Here is a 27,067-nt window from a genome sequence, read left to right as displayed (position 1 = left end):
GCAAATAACTACTAGCCCATCATCGGTGCGGGCGAGTATTTAATATCATACCAAAGGTAAGTAAATGATTTCTATTGTACGATGTGGGCTAGTAGCTTTTTTCTTGGGCTAGTGAAATTTTGTTGCTTATTTGCATCCCTGCGATAAGCTATTAAGTAATGCCACCTACATTCCAAGAAAAAATGATAGAACTAGATTCTTTTATAACAAAAGAAATAGTACAATGTTGAAGTGTTAAATGAAATATTGATACCATACCATACCAATTATTTCTCCGCTAAGCAAGTACACATTTATTAAGGAAATGTACACATGTATGTCGAGTTACAAAGTTATTCGGGGGTTCGGAACCGATTAACCACCCGCGTGGATGCGCCCCTGCCACAAGGCATCATTCAATAGTATGTTCGTTCCATGTATTTTTGTTCTAAACAGCAATTAAGAGATTTTTAACGAAAATGTTCCTAAATCCAAACTTTAAATTTGAAGGTTTGTAGCTCGGAAACCAAAATCTGTACACTATAATAGTTCATATGCATACTAAGCACGTCAATATCCATCACTATGACAAGTTTGATGAAGATTGGCTGAGTACCATTGATCGCGTAGAGAATCATATTTGCGAGAATTCTATTAAGTACAAATTCCAAATTTGATGGCCTACAACTCGGGAACCAAAGGCTTGTTATACCATAATATTTCACTATGCTCGTCAAGTTCTATCACCACGTTCAGTTTGGTCAAAATCTTTACTTTCATCGATTGCGTACGACATAGGTCTAGTATAAACGTGATTTAAGATTGTTTTAGGAAAATCAAGGACGTAAAGATGTAAGACACAAGAGTAAAATGTTTTGATCATGTTATGAGAAGGTTCGATAATTATGTGCGAAGATCAGTAATAATGAAGGAAATCGAAGAAAAATTAAGAAGGAAAAATTAAATCTTCCAGTTTATCGTCCCATGATTATGCCCTTTAGGCTAAGGGAGACGGGTAATTAAGGCACTTGAATGATGATGGAAGATTTGGTGGAATGAAAATGTGGGAGGAAACGAGAATACCGCCAGGAAACCTACGAACATGATGTTGTCCAACACAAACTTACATGGCCGGGGATCGAAACAGGGACGCTACGCACGACGGGTAAGCGCTCTACTATTGAGTCATCGTGTCCTCTAAAAATTAAGGGGGAGTAATCAATGGTCACATCAAAGATAAGGATGAGTACATGTGAAATGGGGGATAGGATAACCTGGAAGAAGCTCATATTAATTATTATTAAAAATTAAGGGGGAGTAATCAATGGTCACATCAAAGATAAGGATGAGTACATGTGAAATGGGGGATAGGATAACCTGGAAGAAGCTCATATTAATTATTATTAAAAATTAAGGGGGAGTAATCAATGGTCACATCAAAGATAAGGATGAGTACATGTGAAATGGGGGATAGGATAACCTGGAAGAAGCTCATATTAATTATTATTAAAAATTAAGGGGGAGTAATCAATGGTCACATCAAAGATAAGGATGAGTACATGTGAAATGGGGGATAGGATAACCTGGAAGAAGCTCATATTAATTATTATTAAAAATTAAGGGGGAGTAATCAATGGTCACATCAAAGATAAGGATGAGTACATGTGAAATGGGGGATAGGATAACCTGGAAGAAGCTCATATTAATTATTATTAAAAATTAAGGGGGAGTAATCAATGGTCACATCAAAGATAAGGATGAGTACATGTGAAATGGGGGATAGGATAACCTGGAAGAAGCTCATATTAATTATTATTAAAAATTAAGGGGGAGTAATCAATGGTCACATCAAAGATAAGGATGAGTACATGTGAAATGGGGGATAGGATAACCTGGAAGAAGCTCATATTAATTATTATTAAAAATTAAGGGGGAGTAATCAATGGTCACATCAAAGATAAGGATGAGTACATGTGAAATGGGGGATAGGATAACCTGGAAGAAGCTCATATTAATTATTATTAAAAATTAAGGGGGAGTAATCAATGGTCACATCAAAGATAAGGATGAGTACATGTGAAATGGGGGATAGGATAACCTGGAAGAAGCTCATATTAATTATTATTAAAAATTAAGGGGGAGTAATCAATGGTCACATCAAAGATAAGGATGAGTACATGTGAAATGGGGGATAGGATAACCTGGAAGAAGCTCATATTAATTATTATTAAAAATTAAGGGGGAGTAATCAATGGTCACATCAAAGATAAGGATGAGTACATGTGAAATGGGGGATAGGATAACCTGGAAGAAGCTCATATTAATTATTATTAAAAATTAAGGGGGAGTAATCAATGGTCACATCAAAGATAAGGATGAGTACATGTGAAATGGGGGATAGGATAACCTGGAAGAAGCTCATATTAATTATTATTAAAAATTAAGGGGGAGTAATCAATGGTCACATCAAAGATAAGGATGAGTACATGTGAAATGGGGGATAGGATAACCTGGAAGAAGCTCATATTAATTATTATTAAAAATTAAGGGGGAGTAATCAATGGTCACATCAAAGATAAGGATGAGTACATGTGAAATGGGGGATAGGATAACCTGGAAGAAGCTCATGAAAGAAGATTCCATATTAGAAATAGGAAAAACTGATAAAAGTCTTTCATGTGCGAAAACTGACCTAAGAGTACTTTTCTGCAATAAACTCTTGACCGTAAAATAAACAATATCTTACTGCATAATTTGGTTGTAAATACTTTTTCTTTTGTGCACGATTCATTAAATGCAGGTGGGCGAGACAGAAAAGGGCAGGGCATCGGCGTCTTCTGAGCTTCAATCCGTTTCGTTGAGATGCTGCTACACGTGAGTTTTTTGGGCAGAAGGTCTTTGCAAGTATTGTTTCCTTATTCACGGAGATACGGCTCCGTTGTTGGTGCCAAGGACTAGCGGAAACATGCCTTCCTGCGCCTCACTCATACATGCATACATACACACTCACACAGAGACACAAACCGGAGGTCAATAGGTGGAACTCAGACGAAGGTGCCGTTGGAAATGTAGCCAAACGGAAACAAGATCACTGCTCGTGATAAAGCCTTTTTTTTTTTTGATCCAACGTAAAGATGAATCTGGCATCAGTCAAGAAAACTGTTTCCTAATCACAATTCCCTACTAATTGGAGTTTTTGCGAAATCTTCTTTCTTAAACATATTCAGTGGTCATTCGTTTTAATACAACGGGCAACAAGAAGTGAAATCCGTGTTAAGGAATTGCAAAACTGTTTGATGAATAAACAGTGTCAACATTTGGTAAGATTTGCATTTTACTTACTTGGCTTCCGGGCAAATATGCATACTATAAAAAGTGTATAGTAATTTAAACACTTAGTTCGAATAAAAATATATTCAGAAACTGAGCAGAGGATCTCAGATTTGCGAGAGCGAGACTTCACGGTAACATCATTACCTACTTATTTCAACTTATTTTACATGTCGATATTAACTATAAAAAGCATTATCTACCGTCTAAACATATTTGAAAATTTTAAGACAATAATAATTTTAGAAAAAAAAGAAATCAGAAAATAAAAAAATGAAATCAGTATATAAGTGTAGATTGTAAAGGAACAGATGCTCATCCACGTACAAACTCACACACCAATATTATATTATTCTATGATCAGGGCCGGATTTCCCAATAGGCCCGGTAGGCCCGGGCCTATGGGTGCAAGCTCCCAGGGGACGCACGGCCGAGAGAAAAAAATTTTAAAATATCTAGAAATAAAAATAAATAGCCATAACTTAATATATTTTTTAGTTAAATTGAACAAAGCCAAAGTTATTCACCAATCTTTTGTTAATACATTAAGGGTATTTTGATAAGCCCAGAACCAAGTAAATTCCTCAAAAAACTTGCAATGATAAAATTGCATCGTGGAGTGGTGTTTAAGCAATTAACATATAGGCCTGAAATAATTTTTTAATAAAGGTTTTTAGGAAAGTAACTTTAACCAGACTAGGGGGTGAAAAAAATTATTGGGCCTAGGGGCGCCAAAATGCAAAATCCGGCCCTGTCTATGATATATCCAGGAGCCCACCCATGGAGGGAGTTCATCGTGTCCGGACCCCCCAAATCTTCCTAACTCAGCATACAATGGTACACTTTTTCAATAAAACTATAGTTGTTTAACAGGAAAAAAATAATTGATCTGGCATAAAAATATGATCTTTCCACATGATCTGTACTCTTTCTCTTATAAAAACAATCTAGTTTTATCATTCTTTCCTGAAAATATAGGTGGACATATTTTGCAATTATTTATCGTCTTTTTGGGTGCAGAATAACACCCTTCAATACTACATAGACGTAGTGGCTTGCAGTATTGGACCCCTCCCCCGAAAGATTAGACCCGCAACAAAAATTTCTGGGTGCGTGCCTGGACACATTTTATTACGTATGTCCAACGTATAATATGTACTATAGGCACGTGTTACTTGGAAAAAATAGGTAGATCAATTTAATGGAATTGAAATTTGTCCATTAATACGTGACCTCGTGTCCCTGTTATGGAAATTGTTTTAAAATTTAAGGTGTTGCAGAACGTAAGACGATTCCATAAAATAAAATGTTTTATAGAGAAGTACCAAAAATTACAATTTACCCTGTTGTAACCTCAGTCAGTTTAGCTTTTCAAATAATGAGATTACATAGTCAAGAATTTTTAAATTAAAAATAAAATATATAGAGTAATTCGGGGGAGGTAACCGTGGGGGTGAAGTGAATAGTGTTAAGGAATGATATGTGGCAACAAAGCGTGATCGGCGCTGATCTTGCAAAGCCCCTGTATGTGCAGTATTCAGTCTGGGGCTGACGAAAAAGATAGTGTACAGAGGAAAGAAGCGAACTATTGAATGCAGCGAGCACGGACAGCAGGGAAGATGAGTAGATTTGTAGCCTTTTTTGTTGTCATTGTAATATGGTATAGTAAGAAACTAGGGCAATTCTTTCCTGAAGTAATCGTGTTGTACCCAATACTTCCATAGCAGCATGAGACGATTATTAGGGACACATGTATTTAGATGCGCCTCAATATATTGCGCATATAATGCTACAAAACTGGTTTTGAAAAAAGACGACGAGATCGGGTGAAGTAACTAACATATTTTGCGATGATGTGAATAGTCCTGTTAATCTTTCCATGTATCATTAATCATTCCATGTATACAATATGGATCAGAGAACGAATATATTTACATCTAACTATTTCTTGTATGTCCTCCAAACCACTGTCTCGTTGGGATTCAAGACCTATTGGAAGCTCAAATATTGTGCTCTTCCTTGCAAGGTCAAACAACTCAATGCTCCCGAGACGGTACTTTGAACACGATCTCGGTTGGTCTGTATACTTGCTTCTTAAGCATTTCTACAACAGTATCTTATGTAGTTTTACATCATGTGGATGTATTTCGTTAGCTGTATACTCATTATGTAGCAGTATATATATCTTGTTATTTACATTATGTCAAGGATATTTCTTCTCACCACTTCACCCCATATGTATATTCACTTCACCCCCGCGTGTAGCGTGAAGTGAATAATTTACCTTGTATGGTTTATTTATTTCTGTGCACGTTACTTCAGACACAATATCTATGAACCACGTTTGTATTTTAGAATGCAGAAGGTCTGTCCTATTCATATATAATTGTCAATCAGCCGTGCTACCATTTCGGAGTAAGATTTTTTTCACATTCATGCTTAATATGTTCACTTCCCTAGGAATTACTATACATGGTTTTTGCACCCGGTACAGATGTTTTATATATATATATATATATATATATATATATATATATATATATATATATATATATATATATATATATGTTGGAGTGAATTAAGGGGGCAGAGCATAACGGTTTTCAGAACTAGTAAGAACAAATATGTTGGATAAAAGAGCATATGTATTGCACTTTAGTAGTGTTAGTGCTTTCAAAGCCATCCAAATCTCGGGCACTACAATTTACAGAGATCGACGGTCTGCTAAATGCAATTACCTAGGTAATGTAATCTGTCTGGACCTGAATTTGCTTAATTTAATTTCAAACTCTAATAGCTCCTTAATTACTTCGCGATGCTTGGTCATTAATTAACACCGAAAGTTCACTGAATAATAGAATAAGAAACCATCTAAATCAAAAGGCATGTGAGTTAATGATTCGGGTACAAGAAAACATAATTAAAAACCTATTATACGAAAAATATCCATAAAATGAAAGTTTGGAAACGGAGACTCTTTAAAATTTAAATTTCGTTCTTTATTTATTTATTTTTTTTTTATCTGTACCGTACAATGAGATTTAAAAGTGGTTCCCATGCTAATAAATTTGTCATATAATTTACTACCAAATGAGTCGAATGATTTCAATAGACTTTTTGTAAGTTTGTAATCGGCATAATTTAAGATATGAAACTCAACATAAAGTTTCCGCATTGCTATATAATTGGCATATACGTCTTTGGCGTGAGAGACAGGGTTCGATTTCCTATGGGAGTTAATATGGTTCGAATTCCACATTAAGCTGAAGTCTCACGTCTCATATAACCTCGCTCCTGAAAGGGGCGCTAAACTCAAACCAACATATGAAACTTCACAGAATCTCACGTTCTTAACAAATCCAGTTAATGGCCAGGTAACTTTTCCTCGACAAAAATAAAACACCTTTAATGTTATGATTCTATAAAGGGCAAGTAAACTTTACTAATAGAGTTTAGCTTAACATACCGTACACTCAGATGAAAAGTTTGGCTAATTTCACGTTCAAATCCATATCTAACGTTGAAAATAAGCTAACTTGTAAGTTCAACTGACACTTACCCTTATTTTTGTTAGACCATTTCGTTAAATTACATTATATAAATAAAAGTTAATACGTGACAATATAATTTTGTAAAAGGAAAATGTAAAATATAAATAGATACACGCATACATATATAATACCTAGAAAGTCGCAGGAATATGCACATGTAGAAATAATCACGCTCTCTCTTTGCGTGATTTTGTGTCTGAAAAATATACAGTATATCTAAAATTGAATAACGAAAAAATAAATTTAATTCTTTTTTTTTTTTAAATAGAATGTCAATTTTAGAGTGAAAGGTTTTCAAATATCTCGTTTGTTTTTCTTATTGTCATTCCTGTGCAACTAAGTTTTTAAAAATTCAGTTTTCGAATCGTTCCAGTTTTCCAACTAAAATAAAACAAATGTCTGGCACAATACTCAATTCGGTTTGACTGGTGGTGGTGGGGAGTGTAAGTCCATTGCTGTTTGCTAGTTTTCTTGAACTCTTCTCTTCAGGTAGCTCCACAATGATCTTATCGACGCTAGGTGAAGGTAACATTGCCAATACTACCTGATTTTGCCCAATAGTCGCATATTTCATACTACTTGACTTTGGTAATATCATTAAAACTAGTATACACTAGCGCATTATAAATATAAGGCTGTTAAAAATTGACTTACCATTAGAATTATTTTTATTTGACCCAAGTATAATGAAATGTTTTATTGATTGATCAGTATGTTTTTTTTAATTTAGTTTCAGTACAATATTACTATTTTCTGACGGATACTATCAAACAGGTCTAATTGAAAATATTAACTGAGTGTCGTAGTCCAGAGAAACTAATTTGCAGTAATTGACCCGCGAATTATAACAAAATGCATTTATAACGATTATTTTTCGTTCTGCAGAAACATGTTATGTTCTCCTTCAGCCTTGAGTCTCTTAAGTGTCAGTAAGAATGTAAAGATTACAAGCATAGTAATAAGTCTTGCTGTGCCCTTGAACGCTCGTATTCATATCTTTGACGATTCATTTGATACAGGAAACAAAGATCCCATTATCTGTAGTACCAAAAATGAAGAAGAAAAAGTGCAAAGTAATTGCAGTTACAAAAGGTTATTTCTACAAGAGCTTAAGAAAGCAACAGTGGGAACGTAAGAAGTACAATTCCCTAACTTCTCTTAGGTTAAGGCAGGTTGTTCTTTCTTTCGTATGCACTTTGTCCTTTTTTTATGTTCCTATTTTTATTGTCTTTGCTATTTTGCTACGCTCAATTTACTTTTTAACATTTTCGTTCAAAACATCATTATACTAGTATCATTATGTCGAATATGTTCTTTCCTTCTTTCTTTCTTTCTTTAACAAGAAGAAGAAATATTCTGTTGACATGAATGTTGAACTTGTTGCTTTGTATTGTAAAGAAAAGGTAGTTAGTTTTGACTGGCGAAAGGTGACTATTTGGTTACGTACTTTTACTTTTATATAAACTGACCAATTTCCGCATGAGGTGACAACCGTGAGAAAGAAACCGATTTCATTCAGAAGGTAAATTCTTCATGGCTTTGGTGCTTTCCGATGGAGCTATCAACTTTTGTACTCCGTGAGGTTTACATCGTCGTCGTCGTGGTTGTGTTTTCATCATCTTCTTCTTTTTCCTATATTCTTTTTTCGTTGGTTCTTCGAATGGATGAAAGAACCTCTGATGAAAAGAGATGGTAGTGGGATGAATAAAAGAATTTGCGGTTTTATTTCCTGTGCAGTGCTTTTCTCCCGTGTCCTTCACGCCTTTGACACGAGTATGCCATTATTGGAGTCACTCTACATGCAGTGGTTACACTTATAATTTTTTCCTAAGGGAATTCGTTCAATTTCCGATAGCCAGAAGATTATATATTATTTTTTTCAGTTTAATTTTGAATACCACTTAAAGGAAAATATAGACTATTATTGGTTGTTTTTATGTACGACACAGATACTATATTTCATGTTTTAATATGCTTGTATCTAATGTGTCAAGCATTAGATTATTTAAGGAATACCTATGTATAGAGTCAGGGGACTCCCAAGGATCATGACGCAATGTGCATAATTGAAATTTGAATGTGAGGAAGAAAAAATAGTTAAAACATGACACCAGCTAGCAGCTAAAAACTTGATGTAAAAAGGATGTAACTTATTCAAGAACAACACTTTTTAATGAACGTTGTACCTATCGGGAAGGAGGATATTGAACATAAGAAGCATTGAGTAAGTTTAAAGGTAGATATTAAATTTCTTTTGGAGAGTAGATCCTAAAATGCCATTCGTTTATCCAGATCACTTTCACGGAAGGTATTGTAAGAGATGCAACTTGTCAGGGTGGCCCTGCTGCGCTGCATAATGCCAACGATACTGGATTGCCTAGTACCCACTCTACTGAAACGATCTTCTGTTAGCTCTTACACATTATTGTCAACTTTGCCTAAACTGCCAAAATGCGTGGTCTGCCACTCATAACTGACTCACCATACTTCTCGTCTATATTCTTCCCTGACGTATTTCTTCGTAATCTTCCTCCAGCTACCAGCCTCTGGGAGAATTATCTCTATGTGTTTGTCCTTCGTCACATATTGTCTCTCTTTATCGGAAAGAAACACTTATTATTTGCTACTTATAATGGCTTCTGAACATCCTATATTTCATTTCTTTACCGAAAGGAGTTCAAACTTTCAGGTGATTCAGTTGACGCCAAATATTTAGTTCTTTTTTATGTTTCTTATTCCTCTTGGTTTATTATTCCATATTTTTGATATGCAGACTGTTAGAATAGACTGTACAAGTTCCCATCGTAGAAACTTATTTTAAAGTTCTTATCGATTAAACTAGAATTCAGCCCTTTTTGGCAGATATATAGGAAATTTATTACTTTTACATGCAGAGCTTATTCCCTTTATCCTAATGATTCGAAATTTTATTGGTATCGTTTCATACAAAACGTAAATACGGTGTATTGTTTAACATATCCATAATTTAAAATACGGTACATGATGCGCTTGGTTACAGTTTCCGTAGCACAAAATACAAGTACTTTATGCAGTACATGCGATATATTTTATTAATTGACACTTATTTTACCTAAACACATTTTAGTATCATTTTGTTGGTTTTCTTCTGATGTACTGTTGTTGAATTAAAAAATAACAGGAAAATTCATTTTTTAAAGAGAGAGGACAGTATATCATATAATGCATGTCCATGCCTTAAATATTCATTTTATCCTTTTCGTATCGTTAGTGTCTACAGTGGCATCTCGTGACATAATTTTTTGGTAGTTTACCGACGTAAAAAATAGTATTTCTAAGGTCAGTTAGTACTTTCAGTAATCTAAATAAGCAAAGCGATAAAATCTATGCAAGTAACCATCCTATTTGTATATATATAGTAAAAATATCCATTCATAACAAATGCTCCATTTCATTTGTATATGAAATCAATTCTGCTGTTCTTTCGGGCAACCAACTTGTCAATAACTCTTTGAAGACTATTCTCTATTTTTCTTCCTTTATTGGTGCTATAGATAATGGACTGAAACGATTCTGAGTTATGGCATTTCTTTAAATGTCTTTATATTCTTTAATATGGTAAAGCAACTTTAAGATTCTGAAATGGACATCGGAATATTTACTACGACTTATACGAGTTTTGTTGTGTTGTCCGGTCAAGTGTTTGCCTACCAAAAATTCTATCATTACATAACTGGAACATACTAAATATTACCAAACACATTCATAAATAACCACTATACAACCATACAACATGTTTTCACTTTTGTCACTTTGAAATCTATTGAGAGAATCATGTCTCAGCGCATCATGTACATCATGGAACTGAAGTAAAATACGAAAATAAAAATTTTCGCGTATTTTCAAAAGTGCTAGAGCTGAACGTACGTTACTCCAAATAATAACACTCGCCTTTTTCTATTTCGCACGTGTTAAAGAAGAAGGTTGAAATAGGAAACTCAGTGCCAAAATTTCCTTCAGGTTCTCACAATAACAGAAGCAGGGCCGTAACTTGTGGGGGGCAAGGGGTAACTTCCCCCCAGGGAAGCTTCCCGCTGTTTGAGTTGGGCCCATTTTAAGATAAACTTTTCTTACTCCATATATGATACGAACATTAAATTATAAATGAAGCATCAAACAGGTTCACTACATTACATAAACAAAACCGCACATAAAAGGTAAATAAAACAATAATGAGTCGTGGGCCCATTTCAGTAAAAAAAAATATCTACTATTTGGGGCCATAGAAATAATATTTATTCGTATGGCTTTGAGATTTGTCAACATTGTCCTCTTAATTAATTTCTCATGTATGGAACGGGCCCAGGGACGTAACTAACGACCCTACAGACTTTGCCGTACGGGAGGGCCCACAGGCTCCGGAGGCCCATAAAGAGTATGAGAAAGATGGAAAAAGGGGGTCCAAAAATTGGAAAAACAATTTTTTGTAGGAGGCCCAAATACGCGTATTAATGCTTGTGTCCTAGAAAAAAATGTAAGTTACGGCGCTGAACAGAAGATAAAATTTTACCATTGTAACAATATTACAGAGTCGTTTTAATAAGCTATTTACTTTTCTTACAAATATTTGGTTTATTTAGGTAGGAAACCAGTCCCCGAAACAGTATACAACTATACAATACGTGTCAAAAAACGGATATTATATGTGTTAAGAAAAACAGAAACTTGAAAGTAAGTGAAGTACAATTTTATTTTGCGTTAATTTAAGAACCTCTGGAGAAGAGTTCTAAACTTACCATTTTCCTCGGTACGACCTCTGAAAGTTCTAATTTTGTTTGTTCCATTAGTTTATTTTTATTATAAAAAATTGAAACAAAAAGAAATACAGATAACTGATTGAGAAAATTAGTTATATACTATTATATTCTCCTATTTTCAATTACAAACGTTTATTTGATTCTGTTTAAAGCGTCACATTACTGGGGATTAGATAACAATGACTATCAACAGTGCACTTCAAATCTTCTTTTAAACGTCTTGAGACCGCGGTTCTCCGCTCCGCTGCCCTCACTTCTCTTTTGTACTACCAGAAAGTAGCCCCATCACGTTCGCAGCCTTATTACGAGCGTGGTGTAATGATGGAATGCATATAAGCAAGGGGGAAGGCAAGCGAAGAGTCTAAAATGTGAAGAAAATTTTGGTGACTGTAATGTCACAGGAGAAAGCAATGATGTGATAATATAATAGTCTAAATATTATTAAATATCTTAACGAGCAATAAACAACTCACAATATTTAGTGGTTTACGTGCTCTTGTGAACTGCATAAATCGCCGCCACTGAGTATCTACACGAAACATTTGAAGATTATTTTATCTGATTAAAGTCTTACGTCACCTTTTCAGCACTGAGGCTGTGTATGAAATGAGAGCAACTGTTTACGACGGGGATAAGAAGCACTACTTCGTTTGGAACAAACTGTTAATAACAAATTGCAGTGTCACAGCGTACATAACGTCCAGGAGTTTGGTTTGGTTTCTGATAAAGCAAACTCCTTCACAAGCTACATTATACCAAACCTAGGCTTAAATATAACATTTTACCTCAAATTAAATGACGTATACTTTAGGATGAACGAGTATTTGAAACTAGAAAATGTTTAAGTCTTCAGATTATGAAAAAATTAAATGAAATCTTTGAGTTTTACGTCCCACGTTTATGCCGGTTAGGCTAAAGGAGACGGTGATGATGAGTAATGAATGAAATGGTGGAATGAATGAAGTGGGAGGAAACGGGAGAACCGCGAGAAAACCCACGCACACGGTGTTTGTCCACCACAAAGTTCACTTGGCGGGGGCTGGGATCGGACCCGGTACCCCAAGCCCCAGAGGTGAACGCTCTACCACTGAGCCACCGCGGCCCCTCTTCAGATTATGGTATAGAAAGTCATTTAGTTCGATTTTAGGGTTGTACATGCATTCTACGGACAAATTAGTGTATTGTATTCTGAGTATTATACTAACTGCTAATCTCAATAGCATTGGAGTAGTTTATCAAGCAAGGGTGATATCCATATTTGTTTCCATAGAAATAGGTAGGAATAGATTTTTTTATTGTCCATATGTTTTGATCAACTGGATGAACCACCTCGACATCCGAACTCTGTTCCTAACTTCTAACTCTTTACATCCTAGCCAAAATTGTTACAGGTTCCAAAGTTCCAAATTTTTTACAAATGATCCATCAAATAAGTCAGAATAGTTTTTGAGATATTGTGTTTTGCGGACAAGCAGACTAAACATACGAGTATAAAGGAGGTTTTAGTAAAACCAATCTGCTTAAAAATTAAAAAAAAATCCGATCATACCAGTAGTAAAAAGTGCTGACGCTTGGATACATTTTCAAACGCACTTTTTGTATTAATTTAAGGACACTGAATCCAATGAAACTGCTTATAAAGTTATTCGCCCATGGCTTCAGGAGATAAATTACCTCAAATTTGGAGTCCTTGGTGCCAAGGAATTTTTACATCTTAAACACAAGCTGCTAAATTCAAACACCGATAGTTGCAAGTAAATTTTATGCAAGTTCTCAGAAGGATCTCTCAGAATGTATGAAAAATTATCGTGTCCAAAGTTGCTCCTTCTTTCTTCTCTGTGAGTTCGCATTTGATATTATCTACAAGTGTTATATATCTAAATACTGTTATGTTTGGATATTGGTAGTTAAAGTGCGATTGGACACATAATAAGGACGGATACTCAGACTCTGCTTTGACACATGTATTTTTCTTGCTTTCATTTTCTTTTCTTTTAGGAAGGATAGTTTATCCAGCATACAGGTATTCTCTAATAGAAATATAATTTTCCTTGTCATCTTCTTGTTCTTCTTTCTTTTTCTCTTTCTTTCTTTTTCTTGTTCTATGTATATGTATAAAAATTGATTGATTACTGGGTGTTTAATGTAGAGGTCAGCAGCGAGGCTATTTGTGTCCGTCACAATATGTATGAATCTTAATGTATATTTGTATGTTTGTCCTCTATACAAATCCACATGATATCTCCATTTGAAATTTATTTCTGGACATTGTATCTGGGTAGGGCCTGGTTTTAATTATTAACTTTCTGAGGAATTCAAAATATACGCGAAAACTAGAGTATCTCACAAGCCCTTCAAGTTCGGGAGGTGAAACTTGTGTAAACTCCTAACTATGCAGCACCTTAAATTATTTTCATTCCTGTTGGAAATGGTATGGTAGGGCTATTCCATGCTCTAGCGTTTTCAAGAATTCTACCTTTAAAGAGGAGAAAAGTGGCAATCCATACAATATTTCAAATTCTCATTTAGTACTCATAAAACGGGAAAAATAAGGAGACGGTTGAACTTTTTAAAATCATTTTCTTTACATAATTAGTATTTGGGTCGAGCTAAGTTTATATCATCACACTTTTATTGAGATGCGTATTCTAAAGGGAGGTATATGAGACTGAAACATACCTTTCAAATATTTTCCACGAACCTATCTTTCCGTGTGAAGAACAAACATTTCGAATAGTTTCTTATAATTTAAATTTCGCTTCATTTACTTTTCTTCTTAACTTTAATGCGTCAACATGTGCCCGTATATCAATCATTAAGACTAAATTAGGAAATCACAATCGATTAAAATAATTAATAGTCACAATCTTGAGCATACTTTGTTTATGAGTTAGTTTATGTGAAGATGCTTCAATCATGTAAGGTCAGTGATCTTGAGAACACTTTCGCTCAGTTCCAGCTGACCACTGATGTGTGACGTCACGCCGTTTTGTCACCAGGGACAAGTTGAATCCTTGGCATAGTCGTGGGATGTCATTGCTGTTGCATAAAACCACATAACTGATTTTCTTTGTATTTTACCTTGACTGACACCTGATCACTCATCCAACGGTCGAATTGCCGCGTTCCGAATTATGACTGCGTTTCACGTAATCGAGATGTAACACAGTTATGTAATGTATTGCACGGAGGGAGATTTGATAATTATTATTACGTGTTATATCATCTTCTGCAGCCAAATCGGGAATGATTTTTTTTTCTAAAATATTTCCATCCTTTAACGGGATAAACTATATTCTTCCTTATTAGAAAAAAGGCTAAAATTTGGCTTCATATAGAGTATGTCGCTGGAAGTTTCCCAGTCTTAACACACCTCCGAGGAAAATATTTCTGCAGCTATATATAATTTGGTGGTGGTAATCACACACTCCACTAAGAACTATTTGACTCCTGAGTTTATGTCATAATTTTCAGTAAAATATGTAGTAGTGTCACCGTGGTCAAAATTAATAGCAAACTTAAAACTACTTAAACAGAATAGTAACTAAGAAAAGGACACACATCAAGAAAGGTAACTTCATTGTTCAGAAATGACCATAGACATAAACGATTCTTCAATAAGTAATTTTTAATATTAGAATCGGCAATCTTCAATATATACTGGTGTGAAAAACTTAAGGAATGAAGTACGTATGTTTCGCATGCTGGGCCACGTCCAAGTGGCATAGATTGGTGAAACTTGTATTATAAATTCGTGCTGCAGTATAACAGAAAATAACAGGAGAAACCACATGACTGGAAGAACAAAAATGACACTTTTTTAAAACAGAAAATAACGTACACTGATGTCACTGTAAGTTGTTGTTTCTGACTCATGATGGCCCCCTGACTTTCTTCTTGTTGTTCACCTCAACCATAGGTTGGTGGGCAACATGGAAATTTTAAAACTTTTCTCTCGCTTGGGAGAGTTGTTTTATACTTTGACAAGGCCTCTTCTTCGTAACTGCATATAGATCCTTGGAGGACGACAGATCATGAAAATAATAGGAAAAAGAAGAAACAGCATGCTTGGCCATCTTATTCGACACTTCGATTGGATCACTGTGCTGATAGAGGGAAAGGCAGAAGGAAAACCAGGAAGAAGAAGACCAAGGATAGAATATCTAGATGCAGTTACGAAGAAGAGGCCTTTTCAAAGTATAAAACAACTCTCCCAAGCGAGAGAAAAGTTTTAAAATTTCCATGTTGCCCACCAACCTATGGTTGAGGTGAACAACAAGAAGAAGAAAGTCAGGGGGCCATTATGAGTCAGAAACAACAACTTACAGTGACATCAGTGTAAGTTATTTTCTGTATTTAACCCTTTCACTGTGGAAGGCGACGGAAAGAAATTTCCCTAACCTGCGAATGCCGATTATAGTCGACGTGTTAAAATTTGTCTGTATCTTGGTTTTGTTTTAGTTAACTATAGTCGCCAAAGTTTTTCTGTGTGATTTCTATTGTTTATCGAAAACAATAGAACACAAAAAATTGAACGGTACAACTTCGGCGACTATTCTCGACAAAGCCAAGATACGGACAAACAAATTTTAACCTGTCGACTATAGTCGACATTCGCATGTTAAGGAAATTTTCTTTCTGTCGACAAAAGTCGACTTCCTCTGTGAAAGGGTTAAAAAAAGTGTCATTTTTGTTCTTCCAGTCATGTGGTTTCTCCTGTTATTTTCTGTTATACTGCAGCACGAATTTATGATAAAAGTTTCACCAATCTATGCCACTTGGACGTGGCCCAGCATGCGAAACATACGTACTTCATTCCTTAAGTTTTGCACACCAGTATATATTGGAGATTGCCGATTCTAATATTAAAAATTACTTATTGAAGAGTCGTTTATGCCTATGGTCGTTTCTGAACAATGAAGTTACCTTTCTTGATGTGTGTCCTTTTCTTAGTTACTATTCTGTTTAAGTAGTTTTAAGTTTGCTATTAATTTTGACCACGGTCACACTACTACATATTTTACTGAAAATTATGACATAAACTCAAATATAAAGGTGAAGATTCAAGAAAATAGTTCAAAGAATGATATTCGTATATGAGGGATCAGTTGAACCCACTTTATACGAATAATAGATAAATCCGTACAAAACTTAAATATGCGGCTTTTCTGTACATGGCAGAGCATGATATTCCTTGATGTTCAGTCTTAAAAATCTGAAAATCTTGACCACTCATTTGTACCTTTTAAAGACCGTGGTTGTAACAGTAGCAAATGTAAATACTTTTGCTTCCAACAGAACGCAATTGGACAAAGGAAGATCTACCTTCGTTTCATTCTATTAATGAATAAAAATGTAGTTTTTTTTTTCAAAAAGATATGGGTGATCATGTTTTTGAAGAAACTGTACAGTTAATTTATGTGATATAATATATTGTGTCATTTTTGAAGTTGAAGAGTTTGGAGAACTTCTGTACATCCCTGATTCTGTCTCTACGTGAGAAACGGAAATAAAATAAATAAATAAATAAATAAAAACATTCCACCTTTAAGCTGAAAGTTAATGACACCATGAAAACACCAACAATGTATAACTGAATGAATGAAGATATTAGTTAAAAAAAAAAAAAATAAAGTTTTATTTTAGTGTGCGATTACTTAATATTTTTTCTCTCTTTTTCTTTTGCCAAACAGAAAAACTTCATGTGGAACACAGTGACTGTGCAGTACGACCCGCGGATTGAAGAGGAGTGGGATGAGCATTTCAAGGTGACGTGCGAATACGGCTACGACTTCTGGAAGACCATCACCTTCCCATTCTTAGACGTTGAGTAAGTAGGACAAATGCTTTTTTTTTTTTTTTTTTTTTTAAACAATTAATACCAGTCACGCCATACTACTGCTTATATTAAACATACTTGCTTATTTTCCAGCTTTTTTATTCATAAGTCCAGCTCTGATCTCAACTATAGATTCAGATTTACAGTGGCGTACACAAGAAGGGGTTTCGGAGTTTAAACTCCCCTTGAGCAAGATAGTAAAAAAATAAACATACCGTATTAAGATATATTACCATATTAAGATGTGCATACACTCGTATATTAACACTTGAAATTATATTAACATGGGATCTTGAACCCGCTTGACGAACTTCTGCGTACGCCACTAATATAGTATATCCTGAATCTCATGCAACCGAAAGATTAAAAGGGGAACACTGTCGCCCACGCCGGTGTGCTGTAGCCAAGAAATCTGGGTCGTTAAGTTGACGATTGTGAAGCGAAAAGCATTCGAATTTCGAGTCCCTCTAAAGAACTTAAGTGTTTCTAAGCTCCTCAGTGTTTCTGTGTTCATGTCAGGAATGGGCAAAATCGGTTTTTATAAAAACCAGAAACTGGTTTCTAGAGAAACCGACATCCGAAAAACGGACATTTCGGTTTTCACCGAAACTGGTTTCGATGAAAACTTTTGGAAAAACATAGAACTATTTCTGTGGAAACGGAATCGGCTTCCGGAGAACAACGAAACACTATTCTGGTCAGAAATAGAACCAAATTTGGAAAAAAGCCGGAACCGGTTTTGAAGAAAACCGAACCGATTTCGAAGAAACCCGAAAACGGTTTTGGAGAAAACCGGTTTCAGTGAAAAGTGTTTTTTCAACTTCTCAAAAACCGGTTTCGGTTTTCCTAAAAACAGAAAAACCGGTTTTGAGTCCACACTAGTTCATGTTCGTTCTGAGTCTCCCGTAGTAGTGAAAAGTGTATAAAATAGAAAATAAGATTTGAAAAAAAAATGAAATGAGATCTTTAAGTTTAACGCCCCACGGTTATGCCGGTTAGGCTAAAGGAGACGGTGATAATGAGAAATGAGGGAAATTGTGGAATGGAAAAGGTGGGAGGAAACGGGAGAACCCCGAGAAAACCCACGAGCACGGTGTTTGTCCACCACCAAGTCCACACGGCGCGAGCTGGGATCGAACCAGGGACCCCAAGCACGGGAGGTGAACGCTCTACCACTGAGCCACCGCGCCCCAAAAAATAAGATTTGAGAAAGAGTTTAAAAGTAATGATAGAGCGCTCATCTTTAGCGTGAAGCCTTCCTGGTTCGATCCTAATTAATGTCGCCATGTAAGTTTGTGACGGACACCGTATCGTTGGGTTTTCTCAAGGTTTTCCGGTTCACATCCGTTTCCTATTCCACCAATTCTTTCATTATCTCTCAATTTCACTAATCACCTGTCCCTTTATCCTAAAGGGTATAAGCATAGGACATCAAATTAAAAATTGAATTTTTATTTCATTTTAGAAGATTTAAAAGGAAAAAATCTACACCATTATTACCTTATAAAGAGAAAATGTCCAAAGGTAAAAACATACACCAATTGATAGAACTGATTGAGCTGAACAATACGATATGGAAAAGTTTTCGAGAAATAACTTGTAGATCCAAGAATTGACGCTGTGTGATAAGTACGCCATCTATTACGATGAAACTGATATTGAAGTATAACTTTATCAAGATTGTTCATTCTGCCACTAGCAAGACGATAGTATAAAGTATGGTTAAGGGCATGTAGTCGAAAATTATCATTAAATAATAAACTTTAATGTTTTGTGTGTAACTGTACTATCTAAACATAAAATGGTATCAGTCGATAGATGACATCGACCTGAACAAAATGAAATGTGTAGGGCTAAATTCCGATCTGTAGTTTATAAGGAAATCGAGAAGAAGTTACAGTGCTGAAAAGTAGGTTGTTTCGTGCCAATAATAATTGATAGCTTTTATTCTGTTTTAACAAATTATTTATTTATTCTGTTGGAACAGATCATTTATTTATTTATTTATTTATTTATTTATTCCTTTGCAATAGATTATTTATTCCTTTATTCTGTTGGAACAGATTATTAATTTGAAGATCTGAAATGCTAAGTGATCTAAGTGCTAAACCTAGAAAATATTGTTTTGTCGCTGACATGTGATCTACGAGATCTAAGTGTCAATACGGCTCTAAATATTTTTAATAACTGTTAACAGAATACGCTGTTTGTATTAAACTTTTTCATATAAAAATAGCTATGTTTTTCTTAGTTTCCTCGAACATCAGTTTTTGGCATTTAGATTATTTAGCATTTCAGGTCTTCATTTATTTGTTTATTCTGTTGGAACAGATCATTTATTTATTTATTCTGTTGGGACGTATTATTTATTTATTTATTTATTCATGTACTAGAATTTGAAGAAGGGTTGTGAAGAATACGGAATGAAAATGAATGTTAGATTGGATAGTGGTTGGAACGAAGCGGTCGAAGTAGAAAAAAAAATATAGAGGTAGGAGGGGAGAAAATAGAACAGGTGACTAGTTTTCGATACCTGGGTTAGTATTATTAGTAATAACATGAAGTCCGAATGTGAAATAAAAGCAAGGATAGGAATGGCGAAAGAAGCATTTACGAGGAAGAAAAGTCTATTTGTGAGATCTTGAATAAAGAGTTGAGGAAAAGACCGATAAAATGCATATATATATATATATATATATATATATATATATATATATATATATATATATATATATATATATATATATATATATATATATATGGAACAGAAACATGCATATTACGAAAAAGTTATGAAAAAAGGACTGGAAGCTTTCGAAATGTGTGTGGAGAAAAGTGAAGGACCAAGGTAGAACGAAAAACAAATGAAAGGTGTTATAAATAATGAGGGAGAAATAGAACCATTTTTAGATGCAATTAAAACGAGGAAGAGAAACTGATTGGGACTTTGGTTGTGAAGGAACTAATTGTGAGGGACATGTCAGAGGGTATGATGGCAGGAAACACAGGGAGAGGGCGAATAAGATTACAATTGATGGGCAGTATTAAAAGAGAAAAATCATACGTGAAGATAAAAGAGCCTAGCTGAAAGTTGTGAAGCATGGAAGCTTCTCTGTTGTGCCAAGTGGCCTATCAATAATGCCAGAATACCTATGATGATGATGTACAGTATAACCTCGTTAACACGAACTCGCTTAAGCCGAACACTCGGTTAGGACGAACAAAATTTCGGTCCCGGCATCGCTGTACGTTATCTTATAGGAAGTTTTATCGGTTAACACGAATTTCGGTTAGCACGAATTACGAACTAATTTTTAGCCCCTTGAGTCAATAAAGGTTTTCATTTAACACGAACTTTCAATCCCTTGTTGTTGTTGTTTTTATTTTTTCAGATCATTTTTCTTATTTCAGATTTTACTCCAGATCAGTTTTTGTCATACGGTATTTATACAAACGAAAATTGCCTTGTAAATAAGAGAAAAACCAAAAATAGGTATCTTTCCTCTCTTATGAGGTGTTGATTCTGTCCTCCGTCAAGCGTTGAACATGCAGGTGCTTGGCAGACGAGCTGCTAGCGACAGCTCGAGACAAAACATATTCTTTCCCCTGTAACTCCAAACTGGTGACAGCAGTCATAAATACCCTTCCGTTACTAGTGATACCCAACCTGCTAGCGGAGTTATCAATTTTATAACTTGACCTGGATTTTCAGCGGGGATTTTTTTTTAATCTTCGAAGATAGGATAGTAAGCTTGCTGTAGTGTTTTCACTTTACAGAGGACGGTATCGAGACCGAAACTAGTCTCGATCTCGATCTTAACTCGATTTTGAGACCGAGCTGTGCTTTTCGAAATCGAGACGAGACCGAAACTCTCAGTCTCGTCTCGATACAATTCTATGGATGGTATCAAGACGGAGAATAGTCTTGGTCTCGTCTCGAATTTGGAACCGAGACTACTCAGTCTCGTCTCGATACAATCTCTAGTGTTTTCTATGACATACGTAATATACTGTAGTGGTATGTATAGTCTGTATACTGTAGTGCGTATGTATGGAGAAAATGTATTCGAATAATAAAATTTGGGTCCCCGGTTAACACGAATTTTTTTAACACGAACTCCTGATTTTTCAGTCCCTTGGAATTCGTGTTAACGAGGGTTTACTGTATAAAAAAAAGTTAAGTAGCAGTCTTCTGCTAATGATGCCACACATACTCCTAATAGTAACACGCATACTCTTAACACTGACACACACCCCTAGCAGTGACTCACATATTACCTAAGGTACTTGTATAAATAAGTCAAAAACGTATTGGCTAATATGACACTAAAATAGCCTACTTTAATGTTTACTTAACAGTATTGAATTGGCCACCATGCAAGGATTAAAGATCAAATTGACAGCAATTTCAAATTTAAAAAATACCACTATCCGCACTTGTTAAAAAATGTGCCGCAAAATAGAGCAGAAAATATCTACTTATATCACATATTAAGTCCCAACTTTATGACCTGCAACGAAAGCTGTTCACTTTTGGCACCTATTATGTTTAAGAATTAGAAAAATAAAATGAAATCTTTGAGTTTTACGTCCCACGATTATGCCGGTTAGGCTAAAGGAGACGGTGATGATGAGTAATGAATGAAATGGTGAAATGAAGAAAGTGGGAGGAAACGGGAGAACCCCGAGGAAACCCACGCACACGGTGTTTGTCCACCACAAACTTTAAGAATTAGAGAGTTGTTTTAATATACTGGATAGAGTATCTTAGAAATATTTCAAAAATTAGCATAAACTAACAAGTAAGAAGGATAAGTACCTCACTTATAGCCTTAGAACCTGACTTATTTTGTAACAATATTATTGAATGTCTCATAAAAACAGTACAAGGAAATCGGAGCTAGACATCGAGGAATGGTTGTATCTTAGCGTTGAATGAATCTCGTTCTCATATAGAAACGAAAGAAAATTTGTAAAGTTAATGAGACGGAAGTTCTATCGGACACACGTACTAACTCGATAATCAGAGTTCAAATCTTGGAAAATATAGGAAGGATGGTCTCTTGTTAATTCAACTTTGACATTTGTTACACATTTGGAAAGTATATGCGTTTAGGTTCTACGTTTTCTGTTTATTTTTGTATACTGTTTCAATACTAGTGAGAAGAATATATTACTTTATTTTACAAACTATAGAGACATGAATAAAGTATACTGGACGAAACATTACATTAATGATATTACCCTTAACAATCTGAAACAAAAATTTTCCATATATATTGTTATTTGGATTCGAACCTCTGGAATGTTAAGTGCTCCGGTAAATGATCTTTATTAGTTTCTCTATATATAATTACTGCCACTGTCCTTCTAGCTTTCAATATCTACTCTCAATTTGTATTATAAAAGTTTTCTTAAATGAGACCTGAAATGAAAATGAACTATTTCACTTTAACTTTCCACTGTTAGGCCCTGTATGCTAAAGGAAACGGATGATTAATGAAAGCGTTGCGTGGCTTTTGCTCATCGTGCTGTTTCCTCTTCGTGGTTTTTCACCGTAATGATTTTCTGCTTGTAGTATTGCTGAAAATCATAACTACCAGAGCCGATTCCGAGCCTAATGTGGAAAAACTTGGAAATCTGAATCCTGAATCGCAAAGAAAAAGCAATCAAAGATGAACAAACTCACAAATATGAAATTCCTTTACTTTCATCTTCAACTAAAACAAAGTGACACACCATATAATCGAAAAAAGTATATATATTTTAGATATTCTATTTTATATTTATACTATCATTTCATATCTATAATACTGTATATTATTTTATATTTTACTTTAGATATTCCCTAAAATTGCTCACAACAACGCACAACTATAATCAAAATGAGTGTTTTTATGTCGAATTCTGGCTCTGGTAAGTTGCTCGATGGTTAATTTCTTAATATTTAATTACAATTGTCTCAACGTGTTACCAGCGAAGAAGGAAGAATATTTCCACTTAGAGTAACTATTGGTAATTTGTTATCGGAAAACTGTTTACAATAATAATAATAATAATAATAATAATAATAATAATAATAATAATAATAATAATAATAATAATAATAATAATAATAATAATAATAATAATAATAATAATAATAATAATAATAATAAGAAGAAGAAGAAGAAGAAGAAGAAGAAGAAGTGTGTTTCGTTTGACAATGTGAAACTAACGGTTGACTTTCAAACTATGTGAATTCAATACTCAAACTCCAAGTAGTACATCTATAACTACTGGTTGCAATAGACTAATAAGATCAAAGGCAAAACCTGTTCCTCCGAAGTTGAATCCATATCAAAAGTCCATTACTTGCTTCCTCTTGCTGTTTCTTTTCTGTACGAAGATTAACATTTGAATCGGAAGTTATATGTCTCACTTCTGTTGCAATAAAAAAAAAATAGACGTAATAAAATCAGAGTTGGAATATAATGTTGGTACTGAATCCATAACAAAAATCTGCTTGTTATTGCCATTTCATCCACTATACAATCAGTGTTGTACCAGAAAAATCGTAATTTTCACCACTTCTGGCTTCAACTGATAGATAAAAAGTCGAGACAAAACTCATTCGCGGGACGCTGAATCGATTGCAAAAACCGCTTCTCGATATATCTTACCGTTTTTGCTCTATGGATGGACATCAAATTTCAACAACTTCCGGTTTCCGTAAAGTGTTGCAGGTGGTGATGATGTATTCTGTTGAGACAATGAACGGAACACTTGTCGCTGTTACCGTTTTAATTCTACAGCAATGAACATTGAAACCGAAAATGGTTGATTTCTACCACTTACGGTTGGAATACAGGGTTAGCCTAAAATACGGAATCTATTGTTGCAGTGGCGTATTTAGTGGGGGGGCTTAAGCCCCCCCCCCCCCGAAATCTTACTTACTATAGTAAAGTATATGAAATATCTTGCAGAATTTTCACATTTTCAGGCAAAGCGCCCCCCCCGAAAGTTAGCAAAGCTCTCCCCGAAACAAAATCGTAAATACGCCACTGTATTGTTGGGAAGCTGAACCGATTACAAAAAACTGCTTCATGATATCTTTCGCCGTTTTTGCTCTGTGGAAATCATATTGAAACCGGAAGTAGTAGTCAATTTCAACCACTGCGAGTTTTGATAGACTGTTAGATAGTGACGATATGTCTCTTGAGATGCCGAAACGATTGAAAAAAGCCGCTACTCTCTATTTATGACCAGTTTTGTTCTACAGCGAAAAAACGTTGAAACTAAAATGGATAATTTCAATCACTTCTGGTTTAAATACTATAGGTTAATGGGGGAGCTGCAACCTATTATTGGGATACTGAATCGATTACAAAAGACCGCTTCTCGATACCTCTTTAGTATTTGCTGTGATACCTGTCAACAGACAGACAAACATAGCAGTTTCATAAGAAAATGAAATGAAATCTTTGAGTTTTACGTCCCACGGTTATGCCGGTTAGGCTAAAGGAGACGGTGATTATGAGAGATGAGTGAAATGGTGGAATGAAGAAAGTGGGAGGAAACGGGAGAACCCCGAGAAAACCCACGAGCACGGTGTTTGTCCACCACAAAGTTCACTTGGCGGAGGCTGGGATCGAACCCGGGACCCCAAGCACCAGAGGTGAACGCTCTACCACTGAGCCACCGCGCCCCCCCAGTTTCATAAGAATTTCGACGTTTATGCATAGCATAATTTGGAAGTCTAATAATGAAAATTTTGTAAAAGTTCGTTTTAAATACAGTAGACAGACAGGCGTTCGACGTATCAGAGATAAAAAAAATTAAATGAAATGAAATCTTTGAGTTTTTCGTCCCACGGTAATGCCGGTTAGGCTAAAGGAGTGATGAATGAAAGAGTGGAATGAAGAAAGTGGGAGGAAACGGGAGAACCCCGAGAAAACCCACGCACACGGTGTTGTCCACCACAAAGTTCACTTGGCGGGGATATCAGAGATAAGTGTTTGTCCACATGTTCCAGTTTTGGCCAGTCACAATCAAGCATTTATTTACATTTTTCAGGTGTGTCCTCTACTGTGTATCCTATTGTCCTTCACTTTTTACTACAAATTACCCGGATATTTGCATATCCACCATAGTTACTGTTATTAAATGTTATAACAAAGGTTGACAAAATTATAGTCCATAATATTACTATTTTCGAAGTTATGGTGTGCAAGAAATTGTTGTTTGAATTTGTTAGAGTGGTATGAGGCCTTCTTTTTCACTTGGTTCTATTTTTTAGCTCTACCTACATTTTAATTGTTTTGATAGGAAAAGTAAAGAATCGGCAAATATCGGGCTCGTATGCAGGCATGTATGCAAATGTTCAAGCTTATCCTTCTTACCACTAGAAAATGTTTCGGATAATTGGTTGGAACTATGCCTGTGTCTCCTGCATCTGAAAATTTAACTCAATTTTTTGACTATTTTGTAGAGCAATGGTTGGAAAATTCGAACATGCCTATTGAATTGTGGAACGTCCATGTCTTACGTCCTCGTAGAAACAATGCCGTAGAGCAGTATTTCTCAAAGTGTTGGTTGCAACCCATTAGTCGGTCGCGGGCCACTTTTTGGTGGGTCGAAAGAAGTTTCTCCTAAAATATTTTGATGGAGAAATATATGTTGTGAAGTGCTATTCAGAAAATAAAAATTGGAAGCGTTTGTTAATGAAGTGAAGAGTACGTGGTTATTCAGAGCACTGTCCTGTTGTACAGTCAGTAGAGATGCTGGGCTATTGTGGAAAGAAAGTGGGTGAGGAAACACTTTAACTCTCTGTACACATGTGTACAATGTCATATCATACATTCCGTGAGAAAGAAATTTACATTACACTTGCTCGATCGTCACCGACTGATATTCTCGTACCGACAGGGCCAGTATATTCATAAATTTACATTACAATTTAGTTTGAAAGTGAGATATTTACGATATACATAAAAGAAACCAAATAAAATCAAGCTTTACTCTATAATATTCGTAGTCGCTCGGGGTATTCACAACATCTCCAAATAAATTTCATGTTAATCGCTCATATGGACTGTAGTTGTACGAACAGGAATTAGATATGATTTACAAAATTTAATCGCTTTTAAATACACCACCATTTACGTAGAATGTCAATATGTATTTGAATAAAATTAGTTGGGCCACAAAATATTTTTTATTGTTTAATGTGGGTCGCAGCAACAACATGCTTGAGAACCACTGCTGTAGAGAATTGGAATCGCAAATTAAAAGTTCTGCTTGGATATAAGAGTTTCCAATGTTTTTATCTTAGTTCATCATCTGAAAAATGAAGCTGTTAGTAGAGTATTGCAATTTAGTCAGATGAAATTGGTTTATCCGCAAAGAAAGAAAAAAGATGTCATTACTTGTGAAAGATAAACTAAAGAAGATTCTGCAATAATATGAAGAAACAGGAGACTTAAGCAAATCTGTTTGTGCATTGGTGCGCACACAGAAATCTGAATAAACACTGCGGAAACGATCCGCAGTTGGCAAAGGAGTTTGTTAATCCTCTTGTGTGGAAATCAATG

The 27,067-nt window shown here is 35.1% G+C and overlaps 1 protein-coding gene across 2 annotated transcripts in view; it reads left to right on the top strand.

Moving 5' to 3' along the window:
* Positions 1 to 27,067, top strand: part of LOC145668168 (cuticlin-5) — a 255,412-nt gene that overhangs the window by 145,098 nt on the left and 83,247 nt on the right. For both annotated transcript variants that reach the window (XM_081735789.1, XM_081735790.1), the window contains one exon: positions 17,350 to 17,486. In XM_081735789.1, coding sequence (XP_081591915.1) covers positions 17,350 to 17,486 — 137 coding nt within the window. The remainder of the gene's footprint in view (positions 1 to 17,349; positions 17,487 to 27,067) is intronic.

This window comes from Thermobia domestica, chromosome 13, assembly GCF_964235325.1.
Source record: "Thermobia domestica chromosome 13, izTheDome1.hap1.1, whole genome shotgun sequence".
NCBI classification, from domain to species: domain Eukaryota; kingdom Metazoa; phylum Arthropoda; class Insecta; order Zygentoma; family Lepismatidae; genus Thermobia; species Thermobia domestica.
The sequence above is the reverse complement of the archived record's forward strand: the minus strand, read 5'-3'. Positions and strand labels throughout refer to the sequence as shown.